Source organism: Cebus imitator, unplaced genomic scaffold (assembly GCF_001604975.1).
Source record: "Cebus imitator isolate Cc_AM_T3 unplaced genomic scaffold, Cebus_imitator-1.0 Scaffold715, whole genome shotgun sequence".
Taxonomy (NCBI): Eukaryota; Metazoa; Chordata; class Mammalia; order Primates; family Cebidae; genus Cebus; species Cebus imitator.
In genome coordinates this window covers 574,181-589,743 of record NW_016108030.1, presented here as the reverse complement: position 1 = coordinate 589,743, position 15,563 = coordinate 574,181, and the positions used below count along the sequence as shown (strand labels likewise).

The window sequence follows — 15,563 nt, the reverse complement described above, 5'->3', positions numbered from 1 at the left end:
CTGACCTGGCACGTGACTGAGGTACTGCCTGAGAGGAGTGGCAGCTGTGGGGTCAAGGGGTGGCGGTGGAGAGGGGCCTCTCAGAACAGCCCACTCCGTCCTAGGCCTCGCAGGTCGAGTGGACATGTCTGGCAGTTCAGTGAGGAGCTCAGGGTGGGGGCCCGAGATCCAGGCCGACTCCCTGCCCCGGGACCTGTCCGAGTGCCGCCCGTGCTGCTGTCTCATCTGACAACAGAGCCGGGCTGCGGGCCTCAGCACAGCACTGCGAGAGCGAGCAGGGCGCTTGCAGGTGACTGGACGGACAGCTGGCACTGCCACACACATCCCTGCTGAAGTGGAGACCCCACCTGCCCCCAGCTCTGGGGGGCGACAGACCCACCAGACAACACAACCCTCATGGCAGAGGCTGTCACAAAGCAGTAATACTTTTATTCCCGTCAGTGTTGCTGACGGGCCTGACCCTTTACAGAGAAAAGGTTAGGAAAATAGAAGTGGGCAGGGGCCCCGGGCGCCTCCATTCTCGCTGCCCCACCCTTTATCCCCTGCCAGAGCCGGCGCCTCCAGACCAGAAGGTGTAGGGAGGGCCTGGTGGGGCGGGCCACATGTGGGGCTCCCCAGGTAAGGCCACCTGCTGGCAGAGAGGAAGGCGAGGGCAGGGAAGCCTGGGCCCAGCAAAGCTCTTCTGGTGCAGGTAGCATACGGACAGGGTGTTAGGTGGGTGGTTTTCCTTGGTGACCAGTCCTGGGCTTTCAGCTCCCCACTGCGGCTTCATGGGGGTCCCTGCTGGCTCCGCCGCTCCTCCAACGCCCTGCACACCCACATGGACACCACAGTGGCGTTTCCGTCATTGAACTGCATGATGAACGGGTGGCCCTGCAGGGAAGAGGAGGAGGCTGTGACAGGCAGTCCGCGGACTCAAGCGTCCACTGCACTTTCCAGGGCCTGTGCTCAGCCTGGATCTGGTCTCTCCCCAATAACCCTGGGAGGTAATGAGGGTGGCCATCAGCTCCCTTTCACAGCCTAGATGCTGAGGTCCAGGGACAGGCAGTGACGTACTGGTAGTCAGCGCCAACTGGCTGGAGTGCTGGTTGGCACACCTCAGACTCTGCAACCTCTTCCTGAGTCTGGGACCGGCCTGCAAAGTGCTTAAGGGCGAGGGCCTGTCCTCACCGCACGCTCTGCCCGGCCTCACCCACACAGCCCATCGGCCAAGGCCGGGCTCCTGTGTTGTTAGTTTTCTGGTTCAGTTGCTGCCCAGAGACCAAAGAATCGTCTCGCAAGAGGCTGTGTCAGTCCCTGTTCGTTCTCTCCTTTGTCTACAGCTCTCCTATAAAGAAGTCATCACCTGTGACTGGAGGGAAGGAGGGGTGGCAAGAATGTGCTGGGCCGTGCACAGGATCACTGGGTTCCTGGTGAGTGGTTCAGTGGGCGGTGGACTCGAGCGCTGGCATGGTTGCCCCGTGGCCTGCCTCTGGTTCTAACCCGCTTGGCCCACAGGCAGGCCAGGCTCTGTTTAACCAGTTCTCTGCTGTCCTGAAGCACCAAGATTTATATCCACAATCTTAGGGTCCTCCTGGGAATTCCCAGGGAAAGTCAGAAAAAAGCAGGGACAGCCCCAAGGCTGCCAGGCCACAAGTCAGTGGTGAAAGGAAAAGTGAAGCGTCTCCTCTCCTTCTCCTCACTAAGCAGCTTCTTGCCTAGGAACTTACATCTGGGGGCTTTCTCGCCTACCAAAAGCTTCGCAACTCGCATGGTGAGACTTGGGGAACCACAGCGAGGAGGGGATGTGGGAGATGAGGGACCCCGTGCCTGCGCCCAGCTCTTCTCCCTCCACATCCAGCACCTGCTTCCTCGCTCCCTCCAGCTTTCTCAGCCCCTCTTGGGCCTGTCCTCCGCCTGCACAGCCTGAGCTGGGCTTTCAGGGTGGGTCTCCCAACACACCCAACCTTGACTGCAGCCCCAGAGAGCCTGCTTAGAGCTGCACGGCATCGCCACGAGCTCATCACAAAGCCAAGAGGGATGTGGACCCTGGCTGTCCCAACCTCAGTGTCCAAAGGAGCTGGCAAGGACCAGGCCTGGGGAGAGCAGGGGACGGCAGGGCCCCTCCGGACCACAGGTCAGACCTACAGGGGACAAGAGAAGAATGCCTAAACCACCCCGCCCTGGGCTGATGCAGTACCTGCCCCCCGCCTTCCCAATGGTTTGAAAGCCTGCCCTGGGGGCACCATGCGTGGGTCTAGCTCAGAGGCACAGAGCACTGAGAGTTGCGAGGAGGAGAAGGAAACTCGGCTTCGAAAATGCCAAGGCACCCAACCCTGGGCCGGGACCCGCTGAGGCCAGGGTGGAGCTAGGCCTGGAGGCCAGCTGGGCACTCCCCATGATCTGCTGCAGCACTCTGGGAGGCTCCTGACATACCTGTGGCACCCAAGGCGGCCGGGGCCGTGGAGGCCGGGTTGGGTGAGGCCCTGTGGGTGGCAGAGGCCTGGGCTGTGGGCTGAGGCAGGAGTGGCCCAGGAAGGACTGGACTTTGGCTTCCATCATGTTCTCCTCCCCATATACGTGCCCACCCTATGGCTGCTTTCCCAAATCGCTGCCTAGACAGAGGAAATCCTCCCTGAAGTCCAAGTGTGCACACTTCCTCTCAGGAGGGGCAACCTCGTGCCCTTCTGAAGAACAAAGGGAGAAGCTGTGCTCACGAGTGATGGGTCCCTCCCCCCAAGCCCGGGGTAACACGGTGTCACTTTCCCAGAATGTCGGGTGACTTTGGGGCCCATATGCTCCATCTCTGTTATCATCTGTTCCGGAACAAGCAGAGCGGAACTGCAGGAGGGAGCGTGGAGGCATTCCTCCACGTTACAGAAGGGCGGATGGCCGCACTGCAGGAAGGCAGTTTGCCCAAGTGCCCTGGTAGGTGAGGGGAGAGGGCTGCTCTGCTGCTGGCATCCTCAGCTCCGGTGGAGACGCCAGCCTCTCCTGCCCTCCTCGGCTGGGAGGTGACCTCACCTCCTGCTGCTGCTGAGGCACGTGGTATCTCTGATACTTTACCCTACCTGCAAGGGAGAGACCTGGACCCACTGGCTTTGTCCCCAGCCACTGTTGATTGGTTTAGGGTGGCTGCCTGAGAGGGAGAATCACAGCACACAGAGCAGGGGACAGACAGACAGACATGGAGGGGACCCAGTGTCCTAGGCTGTGACCTGCGGACTTGGTAGCTGCTGGCAGCCATTTACCACCATTTGACCCAACACACAGAGAAAGCCAGTGTGCAGGGCCCAAGAGCAGGAGGTACTGTCCAGAGGCAGGCAGGAGGGGGGGTCCTGACAGCACTGGAGACCCTGGGGCCATTAGACCCAGGGCCTGGCAGCGTTTCTACCTGCAGGGTCCACAGGGTCACAGGGTCCTGTGAGGCACCTCACAGGCTGCGGCTGGTTTCTATTATTTGCAACCAACGAAGTGTTAACTCACAGGTGGGCACAGTCACCTCCACTTTACTGACTGAGGCTGCAGGGTCACAGCTGACCTGCCTGAGCTACCAGACGTGGGACTGGACCGCAAGTTTCTCACCCAAACCCACTGCGCTGGGCTCTCCCTGGACAGACCTGGGCTGGACAGAGGGAGAGTCAATATTCAGATTGCAGTTCCCCCTCATCTTGTTTCTACCATGGCGACTCGGGCCTGCACAGCCAGTGGTGCTACCAGGGCTGCAGGCTGCAAGCCGACACCATCCTAGGTCTTGACCTCCATCAGCACTGTCCCTTGGACACACTGGGAGTCACTGATTCCCCCCTTCTCCCATCAGCCCTGCATGAGAAGCAGGGAAAATACACCATGACCCCCATTTTAGAGGAGAGGACACAGGCCCAGGGAGGGAAGAGGGGGCCTAGGAGCTGGCACTGAGCTCATGTCTACTGGTTCCTCCTCTGGAGGATTCTTGGGGCTGGCCTGGCTCCCTGGGGACACTGGCAGGTGTGGCTCCCTCCTCTTTCCTAGACTGTAATTGATGCCCTTAGCCTTGTGACATGCCCATTCAGGCATTCCTCATGAGTTCAGCAAGCAAACAAAATCTGATGGACAATTCAGGAGGAAGCAGGAAACTCAACTGGCCACTCAGAGGTGCCCGAGTTCCACACAGCCAGATGCTCTAGGCATCCTGGTGAGGCCAGACTCCTGGAGATGGCACACCAAATAATACCAAGTTCAGCTGAGAGGTAACCCCATCTCCTTCGTATTACTGATGAGGCACGTTGTATCCCTGCAAGGGACTGACTTGGACAAGGAGTGCTGTGTGCTGGGCACTTGCTGAAGGTTTGTCCTGACGTGCCCACTGGCTCCCATGCTCACTGTAGCGCCGCACACAGCTACGCATCTCCATTGTGCTGATGAGGAAACGGACGCCAGCCAACCAGGCAGATGGGCTAGAACGAGAACACAGGTCTCCTGACTCCAAATGCCTTGCTCTCCTGTGTCTGCAATGAGACAGCCAACCTCAGGCCTCCTTGCAGAGTCTCCAGCCCCTGCCGCTGGTCCCTCCTCTGGGCTTGGGTGAAAGCGATCCCTCCCAGGCTTAGGAATCCAGGTGCAGGCAAGCTCTCACAACCCCATCAGGCTACAGGGAACAATGGGAGCCCAGGCACGGATACAGACACTTGGCAAGAGCATCTGCCACCCACGGCGACTGCCCAGGCACAAAAGATGGAGACAGAATGAGGGGAAAAGAATAGGGCTGCCAGAGGCAGGATGACTCCAAAAGTGGGACACAGGGAGACTGGGGGAGGTGCTGGCATCACCTGGGCAGACAGCCTCAGCAAAGGGGCGGAGGGGCACAATGTGGGATATTGGTGGAAACGTCAGTCATGAAGATGAACTGTGGTTGCTTACCTCTCCCTCCTCCACCTGGGCACTAGTCAGCCTGGCACTAGTTTGACTCTTCCCCTCCGTACTAATGATGTCCCTAATTCCTGCCCATGTGTTCCACTGTGGTGAGATGCCTTCCTGAAGGACTGACAGCAGGACGCTCCTGGGCCCCTCCCAAGTGAAGGAAGGCGGGCAGGGCTTGTGGTGCTGGTCGTGTGGGCAAGAATGAAGGCTCTGAGCCTGCTGCAGTGTGTGAGACCTCGCTGTCTGCCCTGAGTTGGGCTTTCAGTTTCTTCCCAAATAGGAATTTACCAATTTAGGGCCCCCATACTTTCATCTCTTTGTATAACTTTCTAAAGAATATCATGCGTTTGAAGAATTTACTAAACTTGCTGGTGTGGCTGCAGGGCCTGGTGCAATGCCTGGTCGGCCCTCATGAAAAGGTGACTTGTATATTCTGTATGTATGCATCTACTCATTGAGCACTTGCTGTGTACAGGCATTGCTGAATGCCTTACATCAGCACACAGCTCTCTTGAACCCTCCGGGCACCCCCATTTTATAAAGGAAACTAAAGCTCTAGGAAACTTGGTGATATGGGATAAGGTCATGGAGACAGTGGCAGAGTTAGAGTTTAAACCCAGGACACTCTTCTACCATGGAAGACAGCACACTGCCCGCCTACTGGTGGTGTCTTTCTGGGGTATGGCTCCATAAACTGTGGCTGTTCTAGACATTTGGTGGCTCTCTGGATCACAGGACTGTTCTCCCTCAGGTGAGCACCAAGCACCTCCTCTCCCACCATGGGTGCTGCATGGGATAGGATGCCAAGGACCCATGAACCTGTGTAAGCAGTAAGCCTAGCCTAGTAAAGAGTCCACCAAGCTGCTGCTGGACAGGGCAGCCCTGTAAATGGTGATTTGTGAGGCTGAAGGGGCCTCCAAATGCCAACCCAGTAACCATCCCTTCGCCTTTCCTTGCTGGGCCTGTGAGCCTTGCTTGAAGGCTCTGTATCTCGCTTTAGGATTCCAGCCTGCCTGGCTGCGGTAACCCTTCTGTCCCTTCTCACACTAATGGGGGAGTGTCAGGACTGGATGGATCTGACAGTCCAGCGGAGCCAGAGGGCGTGAGGTGTTTTGGGGGGCTCTGCAGCTATTTCAAATTCTATTAAGAAATGCTTTATAGTTTTAAAAACCAATTAAAATACCCTCACCTATGGTCAATCAAAGGGTTACACTGAATATTGGTGACCTGTTACCTCGTACTGTGATGTTACTTTTTGCAGGTCTTACAGTCTGCTTATTAGATCTGTGTATATTATTCAGCTTCTTACATGAATAAGCATGGGCTAGGAGGGCTGCCGTGGGGCACTGGTCATTTGAAAAAAGACGTACTGCTGCCGGGCACGGTGGCTCAAGCCTGTAATCCCAGCACTTTGGGAGGCCGAGGCGGGTGGATCACGAGGTCAAAAGATCGAGACCATCCTGGTCAACATGGTGAAACCCCGTCTCTACTACAAATACAAAACATTAGCTGGGCATGGTGGCGCGTGCCTGTAATCCCAGCTACTCAGGAGGTTGAGGCAGGAGAATTGCCTGAACCCAGGAGGCGGAGGTTGCGGTGAGCCGAGATCGTGCCATTGCACTCCAGCCTGGGTAACAAGAGCAAAACTCCGTCTCAAAAAAAAAAAAAAAAAAAAGATGAAAAAGTAAATTAAATGGTGATATACAAGTTTATGACCTTTACAGTCTAGTTTACACTCTAGTATGGGGTCTAACATTACTATGCTATTATATGTCTCTATATCTGATTCCATGGGACATAATATACACAACTAATTTCATCATATTTCACTAAAGAATTTAACTGAGGCTGGGCGTGGTGGCTCATGCCTATAATCCCAGCACTTTGGGAGGCCGAGGCAGGTGGATCATGAGGTCAAAAGATCAAGACCATCCTGGTCAACACGGTGAAACATCGTCTCTACTAAAAATACAAAAAATCAGCTGGGCATGGTGGTGCGTGCCTATAATCCCAACTACTCAGGAGGCTGAGGCAGGAGAATTGCCTGAACCCAGGAGGCGGAGGTCGCGGTGAGCCGAGATCGTGCCATTGCACTCCAGCCTGGGTAACAAGAGTGAAACTCCGTCTCAAAAAAAAAAAAAAGAAAAAAGACGTACCAGAGCCCAGGTCCACTGAACCCTTTCACAAGCATCGGGGTGGAGAGATGCGGCGTGGTCAAAGGCTCTGAGATTCTGAGTTCCCTTAAGTTCCTATAAGTTCTGAGTACCATTTGACCAACGTATTTACAGTAAGCAATTCATATGAACAGTTGGTCATTGCATAGTGGGGGACATGTTGGCACTTCTGGGCCAGGCAGATGCCCAGAGGAATCAGGAGGAAGGACACCAGAGGAGAGTGGGCATTCTGCTTGAGATGATGCTGAGGACTCACCCATGAAAGGCTGAGTCTGTAGCATGTCTGTGAATATGTGAATGTGGGGCCAGTGACAAGTGACTAGATGTTCAAGTTTGCCTCGGGGTGATGGCTGTGTGGTGATGGAGGTTTAAAGACGCAATGCTCAGAAGGATGGATTCTCCCTTGTCCTCTGCTTTCCTTACCTCTTGAGTGAGAAAACATTTCAGGCTGGGCACAGTGGCTCATGCCTATAATCCCAGCACTTTGATAGGCTGAGGTGGGTGGATCACCTGAGGTTCGAGACCCGTCTGACCAATATGGTGAAACCTTGTCTCTACTAAAAATACAAAAATTAGCCAGGCATGGTGGCGGTGGCGTGAGCCGGTAATCCTCGGGAGGCTGAGGCAAGAGAATTGCTTGAACCCGGGAGGTGGAGGTTGCAGCGAGCTGAGATTACACCACTGCACTCCAGCCTGGGTGACAGAGATTCTGTCTCCAAAAAAAAAAGAACCGATGAAATATGTAAATTCGGCCGGATGTGGTGGCTCATGCCTGTAACCCCAGCACTTTGGGAGGCCGAGGCAGGTGGATCACGTGAGGTCAGGAGTTCGAGATTAGCCTGGCCAACATCATGAAACCCTGTCTCTACTAAAAATACCAAAAAATCAGCTGGGCGTGGTGGCACATGCCTGTAATTCAAGCTACTTGGGCGGCTGAGGTAGGAGAATTGCTTGAACCTGGGAGGAGGAAGTTGCAGTGAGCCAAGATCGTGCCACTGCACTCCAGCTTGAGCGACAGAGTGAGACTGTCTCAGAAAAAAAAAAGAACCAACGAAAGATATTTCTCAGATTAAAAAAAAAAAAAAATCACAGTGATTTCTAGGTAAAATAAATATAAAATCTGTACCTAGAAAAACTAGCCTCTGTCACCTGCAGGGACACTCCAGATGAGTTCCTGGAAAATCTAAAGTAACTGGAAGACCATGAAGAGAGGAAGACACGATCGCCCCTGTGGCTCCTACTTAACTTTAGGACATTATTGTTTCTTATTCCCGCCTCAATTGACAAGGCCATTGGATTTTGTAACTGACTTTGGCTAACCTTGAGACCCCACACCCTACAACCCCCTTCCAGCTTGCACAAAACCGACCTAAAGTTACTTCAGTAACTTTCCATTGTTTACCCCAAACCTATAAAACCTACTCCTATCCTCCTGCCCTCACTGACACCCTTTTTGGTCTCAGCCTGCCCACACCCAGGTGAAGAAACAGCCATGTTGCTCACACAAAGCCTGTTGGGGGGGATCTCTTCATTCAGAATGCTCATTTTAATATTTCAGGATGGGGGAACTCCTACGGGAGACCAAAGCCCCTGTCCCTGTCCCTCCTCCATGAAGGGACCTACTTAAGCCCGGGGCTCACCGGACCAGCCTGCACTTCCCCTCGCCACCCTCCGGTCAGGAAGTGGTTTGCCTCAACTCTTCTCTAGCTCTTCTACCTGTCAGCTTCCTTCTTTCAGTTTCACTGTCCTCTCCCTTTCACTGGAGACGAGGAGGACAGGGCTTTCCGTGAGGTTCACGACTGGAAAAAATCCTGCGTAGGTCACAGAACCAGGAAGACAGTCTTCCCTCAGTGACTGATCATTGCAGAGACATCTGCCCTGGTCACTCGCTCGCACTCATAGGTGATGGATCAACACAGGGGACACCCCCTTTGACCGATTCACCCCAGGTTCAGACCAAGGTTCAGTCTGGGACCCTGCTAAGCTGCTTGGTCACGCACTGACTTTTTGTCTCCGGCCCTCCGTTCCTCCCTCCTCTCCCTTAGCCTGCGTTCTGAAAAACCTCAAACCTCTGCAGCTATCACCTGACCTAAAACCTAAGGGTCTCATTTTCCTTTCTAATACCTCTTGGCCACAATATAAATTGGACAATGGCTCTAAATGGCCCCAATTTTTTCTATCCTGTAGGATCTATACAACTTTTGTCACAAAATGGGCAAATGGTCTGAAATTCCCTACGTCCAGGCATTTTTTTTTTTTTTTTACATACCAATCCCTCCCTAATCTCTGCTCTTCTCTCCCTTCCATCTGCCCCTCCTGCCTCTGCTGGTGACCCAGAATCCTCCTTGTTCATCGACTCTTCTGACTTTTCTCTTCTCCGCCTGTCTGAACCAGGCCCTAATCCAGGACCCAACCCCCACCCAGAGCCTTCCTCCTCTTCCTCTGCCCACAACCCACCTCCTTATGCCACTCCTGTCACCTCCCGGCCTCATACCTGGTCTGGCCCAACAATTCCCCCTTCAAGAGGTAGCTGGAGCCAAAGGCATAGTTAGGGTACATGTTCCTTTCTTTTTATCAGACCTTTCCCAAATTAGCCAACGGTTAGGCTCCTTTTTATCAGGTCCTACTAAATATATACAAGAGTTCCAATACTTAACCCAGTCCTATAACCTAACCTGGAGTGACTTCAATGTCATCCTACTTCCACTGTCTCACCCCTGAATGCTTAATATGCATTTTATTACCCAATCAGCCCCTGACATTAAAAAAGTTACAGAACTTAGAACCTAGCCCTCAAACCCCACAAAAGGAACTAATCAACCTCAACTTTAAGGTGTTTAATAACCGAGGAGAAGCTGCCAAGCTAGCAGCTTATTTCAGAATTACAAATGCTTGCCTCTTTTTTCAAGCAAAGAACATGGGGGAAAACCAAATGACCATGTTCTAAGGGAGTCTAAGCAAATAACAAAGATTTTTGATGTTATACACAGCATGCTCTCTGACCACAGTGCATTAACATTAGATAATAATCACAAGATAACAAAACATCTTTCACTATTTTCAGATAAAAAAAATACTTCTAAATATTTCGGCATAAAAAATACTAATTGAAATTGAAAATTACTTAGAAGTGAATGGCAATGAAAACACTATATGTAAATATTTGTTGGATGCAGCTAAAGCAATATTAGCAGGCAATTTCATAGTGTTTTAGGCATGTATTAGAAAAAAGATTAAAAATTTATGAGCTAAGTATTTAATAAATTATAAAAAGAACAAAAAGTGTATCTAAAGAGATAAGATGGCAAATAATAAAGAACATGAAGGAATTAAATAGAAAGATGTCATGCAGATGATCAAAATAAGGAGAAAACAAATATCAAGAAGGGAAAAAAGATACATAAACACAAATCCACTCAAAATTGAAAAAGAATAAGGGCCTACCATATGAATGATATGAAGCCAACATTATTTGAAAAATGCTGACAGTGATGACTCACACAGCAGAAAGAGTGTGAGATGAGACAAGTGGGGTGGTAGCTGGCAAGGTGCCAATGAACACTGACAAACCATCACTCCAGCATGGGTGCCAGAGGTTTCAGACTCCTAGCATCATAGTTTTAACTTTTCAAAGCACTTCATATCCATTGTCTCATCTTGTTTCAAGAAGCAGCCAATTAAGTAAAGGCTGCTACCCACTTAAAATCTTAGTAACAGCTTTTCTAGTTCCTTAACAGGGAGAAACAAACCACTTACACAAAGACTGAGCCAAAGTGGAAAATGTTTGCTGCTATCACATCAACAAAAAATAGAGGAAGAAAACTGCTAAAGACACTGGACATCAAAACTTTGGGTAAATAACTTTAAATAAAGTACCATCCCTTTTTTCAAAACTGTTTTAGCTGTGATGTTCCTGAGTTATCTGAGCCTCACTCACTTGAGTGGAATGGGCTGCTCAGAGTCAGGAGCACAGGGAAGCTGGCTGGGGAAAATCTGGAAAAAGAGCATAACAAAGGTCAAAGCCGTCAGACCTAGTCTAGTTTCCTACAGGATTGAAAATGACCAATTATTCTCAAGTTTCTGCTATTGGCAACCAATGTCTTCCATCTGAAACCGATTCCTCCTTTTTTAAAAAAGGGAATGCACAAAAAGGAGGCAAACTATTTGAAATTCGGATCATTTTGCATCCCAACAGCAAATAAAAGTCAGCAATAGAACTCACTCTTAGCCTTGAGCAATATTTTCTAAAACAAAACACAAAGAACCTGTGGTACTTAACTATTCTGTTATTGATTTACTGTGGTTTGCAAGGTAATGTTGAAGAAAATTAAATGTACAGAAGCCTGAAATGCATTTTCCGTGGTGGTGACTGGTGTGACCTGTGTTTTCCAAGGTGGTGTTGCTGGTCACACACAGAATGAATGACTGAAGGAGCACACCTTAGTTACAAATAAGCTGGCCACCTTCACTGCAGAGCCTCACGAAACCAGAGTATTTCCACTGTTAAGAAAGACAAGTTAGCTGGGCGCGGTGGCTCACGTCTGTAATCCCAGCACTTTGGGAGGCCGAGGCGGGTGGATCACGAGGTCAAGAGAACGAGACCATCCTGGTCAACATGGTGAAACCCCGTCTCTACTAAAAATACAAAAATTAGCTGGGCGTGGTGGCGCGTGCCTGTAATCCCAGCTACTCAGGAGGCTGAGGCAGGAGAATTGCCTGAACCCAGGAGGCGGAGGTTGCGATGAGCCGAGATCGCGCCATTGCACTCCAGCCTGGGTAACAAGAGCGAAACTCCGTCTCAAAAAAAAGAAAAAAAAAAAAAAAGAGGAGCAAGGATAGCAGCAAGAAATGACATCTACTGGCAAAACTACACAACAAAAACAAAAACCAGTCTGGGGTCAACCAGCCTAAGGCCACATGGCCCTATCTGTGTCAGTATCAGGAGATACTGGTATAGAACATGCCAAACAATGTCCATAATAATGAGCTTAAGAATTTTTTATTTTTTTAGAGATGAGGTCTCACAGTGTTGCCTAGACTGGAGTGCAGTGGCTGGTCAGACATAATCACTATGCATTACACCCTTGATGCTCTTGCTTCAGTATCCCGAGTAGCAGGAAGTAAAAATTTTTCTTTAATTAAATCCTGCTGGTCTCGGTGACTCACACCTGTAATCCCAGCACTTTGGGAGGCCGAGGCGGGCGGATCACGAGGTCAGGGGATAGACACCAGTGAGCTGAGACTAAGCTACTGCATGCTAGCCCGGGCGACAGAGCGAGACTCCTTTAAAAAAAAAAAAAAATTAAATCCTGATGCATGTAATCTGTTTAAGAGGATAGAGAAGTGTTACAATACATTTAAGCCTCATTGCCCGGGCGTGGTGGCTCAAGCCTGTAATCCCAGCACTTTGGGAGGCCGAGGCAGGCAGATCACGAAGTCAAGAGAACGAGACCATCTGGCCAACGTGGTGAAACCCCGTCTCTACTAAAAATACAAAAATTAGCTGGGCATGGTGGCATGCGCCTGTAGTCCCAGGTGCTTGGGAGGGTGAGGCAGGAGAATTGCCTGAACCCAGGAGGCGGAAGTTGCAGTGAGCCAAGATTGTGTTACTGCACTCCAGCCTGGCGCCTGGCGACAGAGTGAAACTCTGTCTCAAAACAAAACAAAAACATTTAAGTCTCTCCTTGTAATCTTCTAAAATTTGATTCATAAAGCATACGGTACAGTTATCTGAATAATTTTCTTACATGGAGTGCCTCATCCACCTATGATGTTGCCATGTGAGTTTTAGAAAATCCATATTAAATACAATGAAGACTCTCACTTTGCCCACTTCTGTAAAGTTCGCCATGAAGCACCATGTGATCTCACAGGGGCAGATAAGCCTGCCGATCCTCTGAATTCAGTAAAGACAAATGGGGCCACTTTGGGCCCAAGTTTACCTTGGCTTCTTTGCAGAGAGTTTGATTACTTTTAAGATTTATGGTCAAAGCGGGGGAGAAAAGAAATACCTCACAGAGCAGATTTATAACTTCATCTTGATTTTTAATACCATTAGGAATGACATCCTATGACATAATCTTGGAATGACTGCAGGGTGACTCAAACTCAGTGGAAAGTTTTATATTTTAGGGTCTGGAGCATTTTGTAGCTGCAAGGTCGGGTAGGAAAGGACCAGGGAAATGAGCCAGAGAGACGGTCAGAGAGTGAGTGTCAGCTGGTTTAATTTTCTGTGTCAACTCCGAAAATTAGATAAACAATGACAAACCAGGCTTTTTAAATGAACTTGTCACTTCTGGTTTTCTTGATACAGAGCAACATTTTTCGAGTCCTGGTAGCCCCAAAGACAGATTTAACCCCTGAGAGGTTTATCCAAGTGTTTCAAAGTCCTCACATCTGAAAACAAAAGGCTTGGTCCAACCCTACACCCCTTAAAAGAAAAACTAATTATCCTTGAAATTTAAATACTCTTCTCATAACAATTAAGGGGATTTTGCCTAGAGCCAGAAGGTCCAGTCTTTTGCAGGAGGGTCTTAGCAATGTCCTAGTTTTTTCTTTCCACCAGACCAACTCAACTCTTCAACACAGTTTCTTTGATCTTAACCTCCTTTTGCAAACATGACCTCCCACGACTGTTCTAAGCAATACTGTCCACACTGAGCAGCTACTGGCTCTCTCCTCCACAATGCAGGTGAGCAGAGACCTGGCCCTGGCCCTCCTCTGCCTGCTGCTTTGTCATTATGAAGAGGTGGAAGGTAAGAATTGTCCTGACTTATATATGCTTTGTGCTATTTTTTAAGTCTGTGTTACGGCCATGACATTCTCCCTGTGAGGGGAACAGATCAGTGTATTTTTCTAACAGCTGTCCTCATTGCCCTTGCTATAAGGATATTTAAAGACAATCCAGTTTGAGTATGTTGATTTGGAGAGAGAAATGCGTATGCTTACTGACACCAGCATTTGAGTAGGGTTTTCTTTCTACAACTGGCTTTTGAGCTCATTATCGTATTTCAGTGTCCCCACAACAAATGGCTGGAGGGCATTACTGTTACTTCAATTTGTGGATTTGGCCAAGGCAGAATTGGGATTTGCACTGGACATCAGCTCCCAAACCTGTGCCTTTTGTGACTACGTGCAATATAGCAGCAGCCAGTTGGGAGCACTTACCCTGTGCCAGCTGCTCATTAGGTGCTTTCATTTACATTAGTTCACATGATCTCCAAAAGCCCTATCAGAAAGCAAATGATAACCTATTTTTATAAACAAGGACACTGCATTCTAAGGTGTAATGACGCCTGAGCCCAAGTTTCTTGAGGTTCTTGGCCTTCACAGGTCAGTCTTTCCCCACAGTCTACGAGTGGTCAAAACAGGCCCCTGCATAACAAAGTCACAGTCTGGCCTAGAGAAAATACGAAACAGGTGATTTGAAGCACCTGTGATCCTGCAGTCTCTGCCTCATCCCCCAACTCCAGTGCCCCTTTTCCTGTTTAACGCACAAGAGTCTCCTCTTCAAAGCTTCAAAATCATCTGATGCCAGCTAATTGCTGACATTAAGCCAACTCACAGGAAAGTATGAATAACTTAAGAAGGGCACTAGGGCCATGTGCATTTGAAGAAGATGCTTGGCTCCGGCCCAGCAGTAGCTCGGATGTCTCACAGGTGGACTATTCATGGCGTGAGGGGCTCTCTCTGGGTAGCCAGGTAATAATTTACCTGTGGTTTCCAGGAGTCCTGTGGATTTCATTCTCTGCAACACGGCTTATTCCCCCTAGCTCTGGGAACTCTGTCTTCTGTAAAATATGGAGAACAGCATCGACCTCACAGGAAGACTGTGTGTGTGTGAAATTCCTAGCCCAGAGGCAGCTCCATGGTCATGACTATCAATGGCCTAAATTTCCCAGTACTTATCATACTCCTTTTCTGAGGAAACTTCTTTTATAACAACACATGTTCAGGGCTAAGTGTGGAAGACATTAGGACACAGGTATTTTGTTTGTTTTTTGCTGTTTGTTTTTTAATGTGACTGGCTCTGCTGACAGCTGCAGTAGAGGATCAAAGGCCCTGCTCTCCACATCTTAAGGACCCTCACCATTCGGTAGGTAGCCCCTCCCCTGAGCCTCAGCCCTAAAGACCCAACTTGCTCCCCATTTAAAACAAGAATGAGCAGACTTCTCCTGGGTTCAGAATTCCGTGTAACGAAACCACAAAATAGAAAAAAGGAATCCCAACTGTTGCGCTTGTGCACAGCCTACAGACAAGACGGCAGTGCCCTCAGACAGCATTTCAAATACAGTTTATTAGTGTGTGATATGAAAAGGGTATTTTTATTGCATGATATAATGCAATGGGACCTTGGGCGCTCTGTGGAAAGACCTCACACTCAGAAGTGTAATGAACCCGTAGTCCCAAAAACATTATACTGTACATTAACCTATCATTAATGGCACATTAGGGCTAGGGGCATTGCACGCTTGCTGGTCAGGGCTCCATCAGGACAGTGTTGAGAAAACC

At 49.8% G+C, this 15,563-nt stretch overlaps 1 protein-coding gene across 4 annotated transcripts in view; it reads right to left on the bottom strand.

The window, feature by feature from the left end:
• Window positions 1–400: 400 nt before the first annotated feature.
• The window catches only part of MAP2K5 (mitogen-activated protein kinase kinase 5), a 258,213-nt gene continuing 243,050 nt past the window's right edge, over window positions 401–15,563 (bottom strand). For all 4 annotated transcript variants that reach the window (XM_017518933.2, XM_017518936.2, XM_017518941.2 and 1 more), the window contains one exon: window positions 401–873. In XM_017518933.2, the coding sequence (XP_017374422.1) occupies window positions 769–873 (105 nt within the window). In that variant the 3' untranslated portion in view covers window positions 401–768. The remainder of the gene's footprint in view (window positions 874–15,563) is intronic.